Source organism: Galeopterus variegatus, unplaced genomic scaffold (genome assembly GCF_000696425.1).
Source record: "Galeopterus variegatus unplaced genomic scaffold, G_variegatus-3.0.2 Scaffold2267, whole genome shotgun sequence".
Classification (NCBI taxonomy): domain Eukaryota; kingdom Metazoa; phylum Chordata; class Mammalia; order Dermoptera; family Cynocephalidae; genus Galeopterus; species Galeopterus variegatus.
In genome coordinates this window covers 83,695-100,941 of record NW_007728378.1, presented here as the reverse complement: position 1 = coordinate 100,941, position 17,247 = coordinate 83,695, and the positions used below count along the sequence as shown (strand labels likewise).

The 17,247-nt window shown below is 41.6% G+C and overlaps 1 protein-coding gene across 3 annotated transcripts in view; it reads left to right on the top strand.

Annotated features, from left to right (window-relative positions):
* Positions 1-754: 754 nt before the first annotated feature.
* PCBP3 (poly(rC) binding protein 3) overlaps positions 755-17,247 on the top strand; it is a 96,876-nt gene continuing 80,383 nt past the window's right edge. For all 3 annotated transcript variants that reach the window (XM_008581108.1, XM_008581107.1, XM_008581106.1), the window contains exon 1: positions 755-850. In XM_008581108.1, the coding sequence (XP_008579330.1) occupies positions 841-850 (10 nt within the window). In that variant the 5' untranslated portion in view covers positions 755-840. The remainder of the gene's footprint in view (positions 851-17,247) is intronic.

Here is a 17,247-nt window from a genome sequence, read left to right as displayed (position 1 = left end):
AAAGGCAAAAACATTTAACACAGGTTTCTAATTATTTTTGGTGCAGTGATTTCACAATTCCAAATGTTGGGGGCTATTGTAAAAGAGCCATTTAAGATGTTCATAACAGTAATTTGTGGAAGTCATAAATATGCACCTACAGAATAGATTAAAAAATACAGCAAAGAGGATAATGTTATGAAAATGGGTGCTTGTGACTGGGGATCAAGTTGCCACCAAGCATGAATTCAATAAGTAAAAAGTTAAAAATTTAGACCAAGATGAAAATGATGTACTCTGGAAAAACATTAGATGGTGCAGGAGGCAGCTCTACTGGGACAGAATTGCGTGCTGAAGTTGAAGAGGCTGAATGAAATTACTAGCCCTGAAAGTAGAAAAACGACAATGTATTTAAATTGATACATAACTTAATAAATGTTTTAAGAATCATTATGTATACAATAAATATGTTAAATATTATAAGTAGGAATTTTACACAATTTTACTAAAAAATCTCATTTATATTTCTCATTTGTGCAGTAGGAACCTGCCTGTATGTAGAGTTGCCGCCCTTGGGGTATTTAGGGTGGAGTTCCCTGGACTAGCTCTTGCTAGCAGTCACATCTCCACATCCCAGATGGTGCCTTATACTCGAATGCTGAAGAAATGTTCACTGCTCTGCTGAATGCTAGAAGAAGTCCTGCTGAAGCTTTGTCCTCTGTTCTTGTGTTTTTAGGTAGGTGGGCTCCACAGCAAAAGTCAATCCTCTACAAACCACCAGCTCTGGCTACGATGCTCTGAGTTGCAGTAAGTCTGAACGTCTGCTGTCTATGAAACAGCTCTGACCCTTAGAGCCTGCTTATGGGGGAAGGTGAGTTACTGCAAATTGTCTTTTGTTTGCTTGCTTGTTTGTTTATCAATAATATATATTACAAAGCCAAACTCACCCCAAAAATGGAATGTGTTAGAAGTGGTACAATACTGTATATTACCCTGTTTCAGTCTACAGTGTGCCCTGAAGGTCCTCCTATACACGACTCTGGGAAAACTGGGGATTCCTGTTTTCGGTAGCTATGGGCTGGTTGTGGATGGACACCCCGGGTCCAGTTCTGTGAGGTGGTCACCTAGCACAAGCTTCTGGCTCCTCCCCAGCGTCAAGCAAGAGGGAAGCCCAGGTTTCAGGAATGAAGAACAAAGACGTGCTGGGGGTTGAACGTCATCTTGAAGCATTTAGAAAGAGTGGGCGGTGAAAGCCTGGGTACAGGGGCAACATTAGGAGTGAGGGCGCTTTTGTGGTGCCCTGATGTCCCCCTGCAGACATCAGAACCTGTGGTTTGGGCCGTTGCCCTCAACTTCTGTTGATATAACTGCAAGGAAAGTTGGGTGAATGAATAGTTGTATTGGGAGATTGTCATATACCACTTCAAGAAATAGGCCGACAGGGCCGGCCCAGTGGCGCACTGCTACAGTGCACCGCTTGGGAGCGCGGCGGCGCTCCCGCCGAGGGTTTGGATCCCACAAACAGACTGGTTCCCGCTCACTGGCTGAGTGAGGTGCGGGCACGCTCCCGCCGAGGGTTTGGATCCCACAAACAGACCGGTTCCCGCTCACTGGCTGAGTGAGGTGTGGGCACGACGCCGAGGGTTGCGATCCCGTTGCCGGTCCCGGTCCGGTACGGGCACGACACTGAGGGTTGCGATCCATTGCCGGACATGAAAAAAGACAAAAAGAAAAAAAAAAAAAAGAAATAGGCCGACAGAAAATAAGCTGGAGTGTTAATGTCTTAAACAATATAATAAATAAGTTTGAGCTATTAGGTATATTTTGAAATTTTCAAGCATACAGAGAACATTTATAAAACTGAAATGTGTATAGGTCTCAGTAAAGTCTATCTGTAATAAAATATATGTTCTCCACCCATAGGAGTTACATCGGAAACTAATAGTAAAGAATAGCTTATAATATTTTATATAAAAAACTCTCGTATTGCAATAAAATCGTAAGGGAAATTAAGGAGTTTGGGAGCTGAATGATCATGAAGCAGTAATGTCTAAAGTGATGCGAAACAGCCACAGCAGTGTATAGAGGACATTTGTCACCACTGTAGATATATGTGTTAAGAAACATGAAAGGTTGAAAATGTTGAGATAAACCAGCCCGAGAAGTTGAAAAAAGAGCAAGAGAGCAAACCCAAGGAACCAACGAGGCAGGACATAATGATGGAAATATAAGACACAGAGAAAATTAGCAAAGCCAAAAGCTGGTTTTTTGTTTTGGTTTTAAAGAATCAATAGTTAGGACTCAAGACTAATTCAAGAAAATGGAGGAGTGACACTGGTGACAATCGGTGGAACAAAAGATAAGAAGAAATAGCTGCAGATGCCACTGAGAAGGAAAATGAAAGTATTGTTGTAAATTAAGGCAAATCCTAACTAAAGCCAAAATGTTTCATTATTTTAGTTATTACTTTAGTTATACTAAGTTTCCATTTATATTGTCAGAGCTAGGGCTCAGGACCCTCCAAACCCATTGTACAGACTGGGTCCCCAGACCCCTCACACACAGGTCCATGCTAGGTAATTGGGAAAGATTCCAGGAGCTCTTGGTAGATGGCATGAACTCAGTCCTCAGCTTCCTCAGTAGCGGCAGCTTAGAGGTCCGGCAGTGGCAGTGGCCTTGCAGAGGGTCTTGGGGGCACTAGCAGCAGTAGTGGCCTCTCCATGCCCCCCCATGGGGGGGCATCCCAGGGATGGGAGGCACTGTGGATCAGAGCCACTCATCCTTATACTTAAATCCATAACCCAGGACACCTGAGTTAATGCAGAATACTTGATGAAGTTTATGTACCTATTAATGGCAAGAGATCTTAACAAACCAGCAATAGAAGAGATATTCCTAAACTTGGTAAAGGTCATACACAAAACCCTGCCACAACAAACATTATACTTAACAGAGAATGTCGGATGCACTCACTTCAAGATTAGGAATGAGGCAAGGATGACTGTTCCCACTACTTCTGCTTTATGTAATACTGGAGCTTTTTCTCTGTGTTCAAGGAAAGTTAAAGAAATGAGACAGTAAGGACTTGAAGGGAAGAAATAAAACTGTTGATATTTGCAGAGGATGTGATGATTTATTCTAGAAAAGCCAAGAGAATCAAAACCTGTTAGAACAAATAAAATAATTTAGCAGGTTTTCAGGATACAAGATCAGCATATAAAAATGTATGGTTATGCAATAACCAAACAAAATATAATTTAAAAAATACCATTCTATTTGTCATGGTGTCAAAACCTATAAAGTATCTAGCAGTTAACCTATGTGAGAATGCACAAGAACTCTATGGCAAAACTTAATACTCTATAAAGGACTCAGAAGCTGATGTGAATGAAAGGGTGATGTCATGCTTTGTTCAGAATGAGCTAATAATGTGAATGTGTCAGTTCTCCTCATTCAGTTCATAAGTACAGTGATTTCAAATCAAAGTTCCAGGTGGGTTTTGAAGAAGTCAATAAACGTTTAAAATTCACATGTAAGTCTGAAGGTTACTAAAGATTCAAGGAAAGATGAGTCAACATTGAAGAAGAGCAAAGCTAGGACTTAGGCCTGACTTTCCAGAGGGTAAAATACTACAAAGTCATAGTTATAAAAACAATGTGCTATTTGCATAAAATCAGACACAGAGTAAACTTCAGATAGTTTAAAGACCTAAATGTGAAAGGTAAAAACCATAAAGTTAATAGAAAAAAATGAAGGAAAATACCTTTACTACCCGGGGCAGAAAAAAAGTTCTTAAATAAAATTTCAAAAAGCAAAAATTATAAAATAAAATTTAATAAATTAGATTATACCAAATTAAAGATTTCAAAGGATTCTGTGGATAAAGTTGAAAAATGAAAGAAAGAAGATACATATGAAGACTGAAACCAATAAGTCATCAACATCTAGAACACACATAGAACTCCTGTAAATAAGCCAGAAAATACACTGTAGCAGGCAGAGTAACAGCTTCCCCAAAAACATCCATGTTCTAATCCCTGAAACCTGTGACTAAATTTCTTTCCATGACCAGAGGGATTCAGATTGCATTAAGGTGCTAATCAGCTTGGCCTCTGGATGAAGAGATTATTCTGGATTATCCAGGTGGCCCCTTTGTAATCCCAAACCTGCTTTTAACGTGGAAGGAAGCAGAAGGTCAGAATCAGAGAGAGATTTAAAGATGTTAAGCTGCTGGCTTTGAAGGTGGAAGAAGAGGCCACGAAACAAGGAATGTGGCCTCCTCTGGATCTGGAGACGACGAGGAAAAAGATTCTCCCACAGCCTTCACAAGGAACACGGTCCTGCAGATACCTTGATTTTAGTCCAGAGAGACCTGTTCCAGGCTTCTAACTTTCAGAACTGTTACATAAATTTGTGTTGCTTTAAGCCACTGAACTTGTGGTAATTTGTAACATCAGCAATAGGAAACTAATATACACTATAACTTTTATAGAAAAAATGGGCAAACTATTAGAACAACAATCTACAGAAGAGGAAATACAAAAGTCTGATGAAGAGATATTCAGACTTAGTCCTATTCAGAGAGATTCAAAATGAAGCAATGTCATACCACCTCATACTGACGAGACTGGCAGAAACCAGCAATCTGCATTTGTGCCAAGTGTTAGCGGGAACATGTAGACATGCTGCCAAGCCAGGGGAGTGAAGATGGTGCACACTCTGGAGATGGGGACTGAGGAGTCAGTGAAGCATGTGACCAGCATTCTATCCTGATCTCTGTGCATATATATAGGAATCCTGTGGGAATCAGCAGGCGCAGTGTCATACTCTGTGAATGAAGGAATGGGGGCGATCCCAGCATCGTGGTGGAAGCACATTGTGGGGCAGCTGGAAGCTGTGGTTAAGGTGGACACAGCAAAGCCTGATTGGCTCTTAAAAGCAGAGTGCTGAGTTAGAGATCTAAGAAACATTAGTGACTAGTAAAAACACGTACAAAGAGAACCAAATACACGAGAGCATAGAGTAATAAAGTCACATGTTAACTATTTCGGAATAGTTCCCATGAGGCAGTGATGGCAGCTGGTGGTAATAGAGTAAGAGAATAAGAAAGTGTAAGTAAATATCACACAGAGTGGCCTTACAGGAAGCAATGAGGCTGATGTGCCACAGAGGAGATACGATTAACCCAGCGTTCCACGCTCTGCATATGAGGTTAAGAAGAAAAAAGGTTTAAAAAGTAAAAACTTTAAAATAACACAGAGAAAAACAAAAGCTGTCCTTTTGAGTTTGGATCTGGGAAGGACACGGAAGGCGGTTCTTATTCCATCAGGACTCCTTGCTTCACAGTCAACTGAGGCCCTGAGGCTGTGCAAGAACTGAACTGTGGACTTGTAAGGCTCAAACAAGACTTCATGCCCTGCCCTGCCAACAAATCCTTCTTAAAAACTATTTTTATTTTTAACTGTGGTGAAATATATATAACATGGAGTTTACCATCTTAACTGTTCTTGGGCATACAGTTCAGTGGCATCACGTACATTCACACTGTTGTATAACCATTACCATCATCCATATCTAGAAGTTTTTCATGTTGCAGAACTGAAACTCTGTCCCCATTAAATGACAACTCCCTATTTCTGCCTCCCCCAGCCTCTGGCAACTACCATTCTTCTGTCTCTATGAGTCTGACCACTCCATATTCCTCATGTAAGTGGAGTCAGATAGTATTTGTATTTTTGTGACTGGCTTATTTCACTTAGCATAAAGTCCTCAAGGTTTATCCACGTTGTAGCATGTGTCAGAATATCCTTACTTTTTATTTTTATTTATTTTTTATTGAAACATAATTGATTGTACCTTTCTGTGGAGTACAGCATTTAATATCAAATACCTGTGTGCAATACATGATTCTCAAATCAGGTTAATTTCTGTATTTATCATTACACATGTAATAATTTTTAGTGGTCCCTTGCCAATTTCTCACTAACCCTCCCCCATTTTCCACCTCTGGTGGCCTCAGTTCTGGTCTCTCCTTTTGAAAGTTCAATGAATTATTGTGATTGTTATATCTTTCTTTCTATATTTGTTTTTTAGCTCCCACTTATGAGTAAGAACGTGTGGTATTTCTCTTCCTGTGCCTGACTTATTTCATTTAACATAATTTTCTCTAAGTCCATCCTTGTTGCTGCAAATGGCAGAATTTCATTCTTTTTTATGGCAGAGTAGAATTCCACTGTGTATATATACCACATTTTCTTTATCCAGTCATCTGTCCATGGACAGTTAGGTTGGTCCCACATCCTGGCTATTGTAAATAGAGCTGTGATAAACACAGGAGTGCAGGTATCCCTTTGACATGATGATTTCCATTCCTTTGGGTATACACCCCACAGTGGAATTGCCGGATTGTATGACATTCTTATCTGTAGTTGTCTGAGAAACCTCCATACTGTTTTCCGTAATGGCTGCACCAATATACAGTCCCACCAACTGTGTAGGAGGGTTCCCCTTTCTCCGCATCCTCACCAGCATTTGTTATTCTCTGTCTTTTTGGTAATGGCCAGTCTAACTGGCATGAGATGATATCTCAACACAGTTTTGATTTGCGTTTTCCTGATTAGTGATATTGAGTATTTTTTCATGTGTCTGCTGTCCATTTATATATTTTCCTTTGCAAAATGCCTATTCAGCTCCTTTGCCCATTTTTTAATTGGGTTACTTGTTTTTTGCTGTTGAGTTCTTTGTATATTCTGGATATTAATCCCTTGTCAGATGTATAGTTTGCAGATATTTTCTCCCTTTACATAGGTTGTCTTTTCACTCTATTGATTGTTTCCTTTGCTGTTCCATTGGTCTGTTTTTCTGTTCTTATGCCAGTTATCATGCTGTTTTTGTTACTATAGCTTTGTAGTATAATTTGAAGTCAGGTAGTGTAATGCCTCTGGCTTTATTGTTTTTGCTCAGGATTGCTTTGGCTATTTGGGGTCTTTTGTTGCTCCATATGAATGTCAATTGTTTTTTCTTTTTTCTCTGAATAATGTCATTGGTATTTTGATGGGAATTACATTGATTCTGTAGATCACTGTGGGTTGAATGGACATTTTCACAATGATTAGTCTGCTGATCCAAGAGCATGGAATGTCTTTCCATATTTTTGTGACCTCTTTAATTTCTTTCAGCAATGATTTGTAGTTCTTATTATAGAGATCTTTCATTCCTTGGTTAAATTGATTCCTAGGTGGGGTTTTTTTTTGGGGGGGGGCAGGTTGGTGACTATTGTAAATGAGCTTGCTTTCTTGCTTTCCTTTTCTGCTAGTTCATTATTGGAGTATAGAAACACTAATGATTTTTTGTGTGTTGATTTTTATATCCTGCAACTTTACTGAAATTTTTTATCAGCTCTAAAAGTTTTTTGGTAGAGTCTTCAGATTTATTCTGTATATAGGATCATGTCATCTGCAAACAGGGATTGTTTGACTTTGTCTTTTGCAATCCAGATTACTTTTATTTCTTTCTCTTGCCTGATTGCTCTAGCTAGTACTTCCAATACTATGTTAAATAGGAGTGGTGGGAGTGGGCATCTTTGTCTTTCCTGTTCTTAAGGGAAAAGCTTGCAGCTTTTTCCCATTCTGGATAATATTGGTAGTGGGTTTATCATATATGGCTTTTGTTCTTTTGAGATACTTTCCTTCTATACCTAATTTGCTGAGAGTCTTTATCATGAAGGGATGTTGAATTTTATCAAATGCTTTTTCTGCATCTATTAAGATAGTCATATAGTTTTTGTCCTTGATTTTGTTGATGTGGTGTATCACATTTATTGACTTGCTTATGTTGAATCATCCTTTCCTCCCTGGCATGAATCCCACTTGATCAGGGTGTATAATTTTTTTTATCTTTTACTGTATTCTGATTGCTAATATTTTGTTGAGGATTTTTGCATCATGTTTATCAGAGATATTGGCCTGTTCTTTTTCCATTGTATCTTTTTCTGGTTTTGGTATCAGGGTGATGCTGGCCTCATAGAGAGTTTGGGAGAATGGCCTCTGTTTCAATTTTCAAAATAGTTTGAGGAGAATTGGTATTAATTCCTCTTTAAATGTTTGGTAGAATTCTGCAGTAAAGCCATCCAATTCTGGGGCTTTTCTTTGTTGGGAGACTGATGATTACTGCTTCAATTTCATTGCTTGTTATTGGTCTGTTCTTGTTTTTCTATTTCCTCTTGGTTCAGTCTTGGTAGTATGTATGTATCCAAAAATTTATCTATTTCCACCAGGTTTTCAAATTTGTCAGCATACAGTTGTTTATAATAATCTCTAATGATTCTTTGTATTTCTGTGGTATCAGTTGTAATGTCTCCTTTTTCATTTACAATTTTTGTTATTTGGGTCTTCTCTCTTTTTTTTAGTTAATCTAGCTAATTGTTTATTTTGTTTATCTTCTCAAAAAACCAACTTTTGTCTCATTGATCTTTTGTATTATTTTTGTGGTTTCTATTTCATTTAGTTCTGCTCTGATCTTAATTATTTTTTTTCCATCTACTAATTTTGGAATGGATTGTTCTTGTTTTTCTAGTTCTTTGAGGTGTAGCATTAAGCTGTTTATTTGCGATCTTTCTATTCTTTTGATGTAATCATTTATTGCAGTAAACTTCTCTCTTAATAGTGCTTTTTCAGTATCCCACAGGTTTTGGTATGATGTGTCTCTATTTTCATTAGTTTCAAGAAATTTTTTCATTTCTTTTTTAATTTCTTCTTGGGCCCATATGTCGTTCAGGAACATGTTATTTAATTTCCATGTTTTTATATAGTTGCCGAAGTTTTTCTTGTTATTGATTTCTAGTTTTAATCTATTGTGGTCTGAAAAGTTACTTGAAATGATTTCAATTTTTAAAAATTTGTTGAGACTTGATTTGTAGTATAACATGTGTTCTGTCCTTGAGAATGTTCCATGTACTGATGCAAAGAATGTATATTCTTCTCATATGTGTTGTTGGAGGAAATGTTCTGTAGATATCGGCCAGGTCCAGTTTGTCTAAAGTGTAGTTTAAATCACATGTTTCTCTATTGATTTGTTGTGTATATGCTCTTTCCAGTGCTGAGAGAGGGGTGTTCAGGTCTCCAAATATTATCGTATTGGGATCTATCTCTTTCTTTAGGCCTAATAGTATTTGCTTTATGTATCTGGGTGCTCCAGTGTTGTATGAATATATATTTATGATTATTATGTCTTATTTCCTTTGTTTTATCTGTCTGGGTTATTTCAAAAAACCATCTTCAAGATCAGAAATTCTCTTTCTGCTTGCTCCAACATGTTGCTTAGCTCTCAGTTGTGTTTTTTATTTCACTGAAGGAATCCTTCAGTTCCAGGAGTTCTGCTACATTCTTTTTTAAAGTACTACTCTTTGTTAAATTCCTTCTTCATATCCTGGATAGATTTTCTCAATTCATTGTATTGTCTGAGTCTTCTCGTGTCTCACTGAGTTTCCTTAAGATTCTTGCTCGGAATTCTTTTTCAGTCATTTCAAGGGTTTCCTGCTCTGTGGGGTCTGGTATTTGAGAATTACTATATTCTTTTGGTGGTATCATATTTTCTTTTTTTGTGCTTCTAGTATCTCTACACTGGATGTCTGGTCATCTGATAGAACACTTGCTTCTTCTATTACTCTGGAGTGGGCTTTGAGGAGAGAGACTTCTTCCGCTTTTTCCAGGCTCCACCGTTGACTCTCCTGATGTCAATGGAGTTGAGTGAGCAGCAAGTTGCCTGCACAGTGGCCATGGCTGCTACTGTGGCAATGAGCTGCTCTTGCATTTACAGTGGCTGTGACGGGGGCTGTGGTGAGCCACCCATGTAGAAATGGTTTTTGCAGTATACTCCTGCCTCTGTCAGGTGGAAGAGGCTGATTACAACTCCTGCCCTCTGTCATGTGGGTGTGGCACCTCACCTCAGTGGTCTCTCCCACCTCGAAGGCGCTTCCTGGAGGAAGTATAGTGCTCACCATGTGTGTCCCCCTCCCTGCTCTGGTACTGCTGGCAGTGACCCTCGGTGCTGAGCAGCATAAGTTCCTCACCTCAGCCTCACTGGTTTGTCTCCTGGCAGTGTTCGCTCCTGCCTGTGTCACCATCCCTCAGTGTCCCCCCACCTTTGGGCCCAGAGTACATTTGCTTCCTTTCCTTCTCACCTCTCCGGATCCAGCTACTGCCCATGTTCCCTGTCTCTGCTTCTATGTTATCAGCTTTCTTCTTACCACCTGCACGTAACAGGTGACAACATTGTCCATCCACAAGCACAGGACCCTGGACCACACATCTGCTTGCAGCTACCACCCATTTCCCTGCTCCCGTTGACAGCTGAGTCCTCGGTTGCTTGGCCTTGCTGTCACCACTTCCTTACCTCCCACCAGACTACTTTGTCAAGATCATCACAGACCTTCCCGCACCAGACCCAAAGTCAGCATCCATTCCTCTCCCAGGCACCCAGAGTGTGAGAGCGGAGGTCCCTGAGGACCTGGGTGCTGCCCTTGCTCTCAAGCGTCATGACTGTAAGTGAGCCATGGGTGACTCCGGCCACTGCTCTTTCCTTCATAGCAGGACCAATAGCAGAGCCTGTGCCAAGACCTGCAGTGGAGATTAAAGTAGTTGATGGTGCCAGGAGCACAGCAAGGGCTGTCTTCATGCTGGCTGTTATGATCCTTCTCTTCTTCTTTCCCAGTGTTTCCAGACTGGCACTAATGACAGAGCCAGGGTGGGAAAGAGAGGAGTGCTGCTGGGAGCAGCTTGTCATGTGCACCAGAAGTTTCAAACCTGTGCATCTTTTGACCCACAAATTATATTGCTATAAATATATATTCTAAGGAAATAAGAGGGTCATAAAAAGGTCCACCCAAAGGTAATTGCCTTAGTTCATTCCTGATGCTATCACAAAGTACCTTAGACTGGGTAGTTTATAAACAGCATAAATTTATCATTCACAATTAAGTTCAAGATCAAGGCACTGGCAGGTTTAGTGTCTGGTGAGGGTTCGGCCTCTGCTCCCAAGATGGCACCTTGAACGCTGTGTCCTCACATAGTGGAGGGGACAGAAGGGCCAGAGTTCCCTCCAGTTCTTTTATAAGGTGCTAATCCGTTCATGTCGTCCCTCATGGCCTAATCACTTCTGAAAAGCCCCACCTCTTCATACTATCACATTGGATCTTAAGTTCCAACATGAATTTTGATGGGACACATACATTCAAACCATAGCAATACATATTAAAACTGTCCCTAATAAAACAATTCAAAATACCCAGAATGTTCATTCATTACAAATTATTTACATTCCTACACATGCAGTGGAATACCGGGATCTTAAGTTCCAACATGAATTTTGATGGGACACATACATTCAAACCATAGCAATACATACTAAAACTGTCCCTAATAAAACAATTCAAAATACCCAGAATGTTCATTCATTACAAATTATTTACATTCCTACACATGCAGTGGAATACCATGGTGAATTTGATCACTATCATAGAGACTTAAATATATTGACATAGAAAAATATTTATTATGTGATGTTAAGTGAGAAAAACAAGACAAACCTGGGTGGTTTGGTCATATTTTTGTTAAAAAGATATAACAGCACACATTTACTGGACAAAAGTCTGCATAGGTAAACCTCAAAATGTCACGTATCAATCAATGGTGGTCTTGCTGAGTAATGATTAATTACAGGGGGGGGTTTTTTGCTTATATACATATTCTATTTTTTGTATGTAATGAACATCTGATACTTGTGTTATTTAATTCCTTTTTTCTGAAATGAACAGTCAGGCTGGCTTTAGTCAGCAAGGCCTGCAGGACTCCCATTTTCTCTCCCTGCACCTTGGTTTGCTTCAGAAAGCCATGCGCTCCCTCTGCGGGCCCTCGCTGTCACCACTTCACTACCGCCCCTGACGAGACAAGCCTTCCTTCACAGTCCAGCAGCTCCTTTTTGCATTTGTATTTTACCACTACTTGTTTGTATGTGTTTTTGTCATTATTGTATCTGATTTCTGTATAAGATGGTGGGATAAATAAAGGTAATAAATCGGTAACAGGCTGGAGGGTAACTTTCTCCTGCTTGGTGGCAAAAGTGCCCAGTTTGATCGGGGGACCAAGGTGCTTCCTCTCACTGTCCAAGTGCCTGAGCCTGGGTCAGCTCCTTTCACCCCACCTACCCAGGTCATGGCTGGGCCTCAGGATCGCTTTCAAAGATGCAGCGTGCTCATCTGCTTCTAAACTTATACCTGGGCTTGCTTTTTAGGGCAAACCTAGAAACTCCAGATTACAATGAAGGAAAAATGGGGAAAGGGGAGAATTTCCAGTTTGTACCATGTCAAGTTCCTCATCCTGGTGAGGAACAGCCTTGTCCTGCGGCTCCATGAGAACCTTCAAGCATGTCACCAGCCAAGCCCAGGACCAACCCCACTGTGGATGGGTAAAGACCCACTTTGTGCTGATGCCTGTCCATGGGCAGACAGTTGGCAGCTGCAGCGACAGCTCAAGTCTTAAGGGCTGCATTTAGATTGATGCTGGGCCCTGAGGTTTTTGCCCCCACCCACCCCTTCCTATTTGAGGGGCTTAGCTGCTGCAGCCCTATGTCCTGCAGGCATGCCGGTTTGTTCCATCCCCCTGTTGGGGAAAGGAGCCATTGAAATGACAGCGCATGAGTGCTGGGTGCCCCCTCCAAGGGCATGAGGGGAGCTGGCGAGAAGTAGGTCACATGTGCCTGGTCCCATGTCACGTGGTTTCCCACCCGAGGCCAATGGGGTGGGTAGCCTCCTTTGGTTGAGAACAAAACATCACTCTAATTTTCCTCCTTTAGCATTTCATCTTTTCTAAACAGGGAGAGTGGCCATCTGGCTGATACCCACATCAAACCCGATCCTTCCCGACCTCACAGAGCTGCTTTGTTCTGAGGTAAGGGGATTCTGAGGGCCCTGGGTGAGCGGTCAGCAGAGCAGGACAGTTGGTCAAGACTGCTGTGCCGAGAAAGCACTCTGAGTCCGTGTTCTGAGTCCCCAGGCAGCGTGGCAGGGGCAGGTTGAGTCGGCAGTAGCATAGACTATCAAGGAAAACGTTTAGAGGGACTACTGTAACAATGCTCAGTATTTTTCTCTGTGATGAAAAAAGGAAATTGTGTTATATTTATAAGTAGTTTTAGACATTCAGATGATATTCATGTTAGGTCCTCTGTTTTAATAATATGGGTCCTTTTCAAGGATCAGTGTCAAGTATTAACACTCTACTGATAAAGTGTTATTTATAGAAAAATAATCAAATAATTTTACGGATGTTTGTCAGTCAAAGATATTGGTATGGCGTGGGAATGTAATTGTTGCTCGTAGAAATGTTGGTCGTCTTCATGGCACCAAGGCCCAGCGTTTTCATTGTGACAAACGCCTTCATTCTCTGTCGTTGTTTGAGAATGCTGATCTCTAAGTGAACATGTGAGCTATTCTCTTCCACTAGCATAAGTATTAACACTCTACTGATAAAGTGTTATTTATAGAAAAATAATCAAATAATTTTACGGACGTTTGTCAGTCAAAGATATTGGTATGGCGTGGGAATGTAATTGTTGCTCGTAGAAATGTTGGTCGTCTTCATGGCACCAAGGCCCAGCGCTTTTCATTGTGACAAACGCCTTCATTCTCTGTCGTTGTTTGAGAATGCTGATCTCTAAGTGAACAGGTGAGCTATTCTCTTCCACTAGCACAACATGTGAGCTATTCTCTTCCACTAGCATGACGTACTATGGAATCCACATCTCAGAATAAATTAATACATATTATTAATGAATGGAGAATGTGTACTTCTGGAGCTTGATACTTATACTGAGAAATAATGTAATTCTCTTATCTCTGGGAAGGCTGTCAAACATGATTCCTGCATGATAAAGCATAATAGTAAAAATGTTTATAAAACTAATGTGAGTTTTGCAGTTTATAAATAACAACAAAATTTCGTGGTTTTTTTGTAAAAGGCGAAAGATTTATGCGATCTGAAGAGAAACCAGAGTATAATTTCGTGGTTTTTTTGGCTGTCCTTATAGGACATTTATATGTCCTTATAGGACTTATAGTTCATTTATAAGGAACTAAAGTGTTCCGTTAGCTCAGGATCCTTCTGATGAACATATTTTAGCAAGTAATGAGTAGAATGTTAAATGTTTGCAGTATCTGTATTTTGTGCAGACATTGGTACCATATTTAGACAAATCATATGCTCCCATTTGTATTTGCTGGGAAAAAATGTTTCCAGAAATAGTTTGCCAGAACCAAAGTCATAATGGAATTTGATTTGAGTATGTTCTATCGGGGAAAAATTTTTTGCCTTTCAGAGATAAAATATTTTAAATTTGTGTTTTACCTGGCTCTCTAGGCAAAGTCAGTCTATGGCCAAGTTCATAAAAGTAAATATGAACACTTTAGATTATAAATTATTCTACAGTTGAGTTGTACAGAATAGCAGTTGTACCCTTGATAATAAAAGAAGTTTTTCTCTTGTGAAAACATTCTGATTCAGGGTGATATCCAGTTCCTGTCAACTGCAGTCTTTGAATGAATCTCATGTAATGTTTCTAAAGGGCTATTTTTTAATCCATTTTCCAATCTTGAAGAAAGGAAATTTTTCTATTATTTCACTAAGATAGGGTTGAAAATTTTAATGTTTTTATGTCTATGATTATAAATACTTTTATGCTTAGGAGAGCCCTACTTATTTTGATGTGTTTTTTAATATTGTCTCCATTTCCTGCCCCCATACTGTGTCCTTGTAACTCGGTTTAACGTGAGCACTTAGTCGTCATATGTGGTAGTAAGACTGAGTCATGCTGTTGTGACGACCATGTTTGTTCATGTTAATAAAATTATAAAATTATAACCCATACCCAACCCCAGTTATTGCCTTTGGGGAAAAGTGAGTACTATTTTCTCTAGAAGTAAAACCTGCACTGTGGGGCAGGCATAAGGGGATGTTTATTTTCCCTTATTGCTGAGAGATACCACAGTTTTTCCAGAAGTGACATAAGTATAACAACGCAGAAACAACAAGATCTGTCCCTGTGCTTGTCAGAAGAATATCCTAATGCAGAGCGAGGGAGGATGGCTCCAAGTGCTTGTCCTTGTGTCCCCATGTCCCTGGCACTGGGGTCGGCCATTCTCTTTCATGCTCACCATATCGCTTTGGGTCTTGATTCATTTGGGAACTGAAGGAGCCACATGGTGGAGTAGCCTGAAGGTGGCCCTGCAAGTCCCCTCCAAACCACACTCTGTGCTACGCTTGTTGGTTATGTGTGTTGTTACTGGGGGTGCTGCTGGGCTCTGCTCAGGAAGCAGAAACTGATGCCATTTTTGCAGTGGCAAGGAGCCTTGATAAAGCAGACTGCCATCATTCAAGGAAGCCTCCGGAAGAAGTGGGGTCACCATCTCCCCACAGCTGGTATCTTCTGAGGAGACATCTTCACTCCAGCTGAGGCAACTGAGAGAGCTTCAGAGGCCAGGGGGACTCAAGGGATCAACAAACCCAATACTGTGTCTTGGGGGCCCCAGGACCCCAGAGGGTAAACAGGGCCACCCATGAGCAGGACCAGTGGGCTTGGCCCTGTCCTGCTGGGCGCTCTGGGTCAGTGGGAAGAGCAGTGGGTTTCCTTTTCTCTAAGCATCAGCTGTACTATTTCAATGAAACAGAGTAAATTAGTGGTCCTCCAAGTGTGGCCCCTGGACCACTACCACGATCACTGAGAACTTTCTGGAGATGCAAATTCTTAGCTTCCCACCCACACCAGACTGACCAAGTCAGAAACTCTGGGGTGGGGCCCATTGTCTGTGATTGAACAGGCCTTCCAGGTTATGCTGACATCCACTGTAAGTTTTAGAGCCACTGGCATAGCCCATACGAGAGTGACCGTTCAGATGCCTGGGCATGTGACCCCATGGGACACAGCTGGAGATGGTGGCTAAATGTCTGTGCCTTGCACCCAGGGTCCGGAGAACAGTATGTGCTATCCAGTGATCCATCAGGTCAGACGTGAGCCAGCTCCATCTGTGGGCACATACGTGTTTAGTTACATGTCTTTTCTATTGTGCTTGGCTGGGTGTGCAGGTCAGGTCTTCATGTGCTGAAGTGATTCAGGGTCTGCTCCATCTGTGCCTTTACCCACCCCCCGGCCCCCGGCCCCCACCCCACTGCTGAGCAAAACAGAGACCTGTGGAAGGCCAGAGAAGGCACTGTGGAGAAAACATGGTCCTTGCTCACTCACGTTCAAGGTGAGCCAGCGCCCAAGGCAAGCAGCTGGGCAGGAGGGAAGATGTGGCAGAGGCTGCAGGACCTCTGATGTCTCAGGACACCTGACGTACCCCAGGGACCTCATCTGGGAAAAGGGTGACTGAGGGCCATCCAGTGGGGTGGTCAGGAGGAATGGAGGGGCTGCAGTAGCCAACATCATGTCTACAGGGCAGGAACCAGTGCCAGACTTTGTCTCAAGGGAGGACAGGGCCTGGCTGGGGAGGGGCCTGGCAGGGGCTGTAGACAAGCCCCGGAGAGACTGAGGGCTGTGCAGGCTTGCCCCACGTGCAGACTCTGCCTTTCTGCCTGCCACACAGAGGAGCTCTCATTGGCAAGCCGTCTGCTTGCCCCCTCCGCTGCCCAAGGCTCCAGTAGCCCTTCTCTCTCCTCCCCTCCTTGGTTACAGTCACCAAAAACAATCAAAAGAATGCAAGATGGAAGGAAAAAGAACCCTGTATAAAAACACACTGTCGGGCAAGAGTAATTAACAGTCGACAGGAACAGAGGGGGAGAACAGACCTTGGAGGAGGCTTGTTTTGTTTTGCTTAAGTAAAAATGGTATTTATATCAATAGGAATGCATAAACTATTCAATAAATGGTGTTGGGTCGAGTTGGCATCTACTTAAAAAATCCACTAGGGCCGGCCCAGTGGCGCACTGGAGAGTGCGCCGCTTGGGAGCGCAGCAGCGCTGCCGCCAAGGGTTCGGATCCCATGTAGAGACCGGTTCCCGCTCACTGGCTGAGTGCGGTGCGGGTGCAACACCGAGGGTTGCGATCCCATTACCGGTCAGTAAAAAAAGACAAAAAGAAAAAAAAAACCACTAAATTTAGAACTTCACCTCACACCATATACAAATGTATTTGAGATGGAATAATGAGCGAGAGGAAAACAACACTGTAAAGCATGCACAGAGAATGTGTGTTGATTTTGTTAGTAGTCTCCTGCAGAGAGGG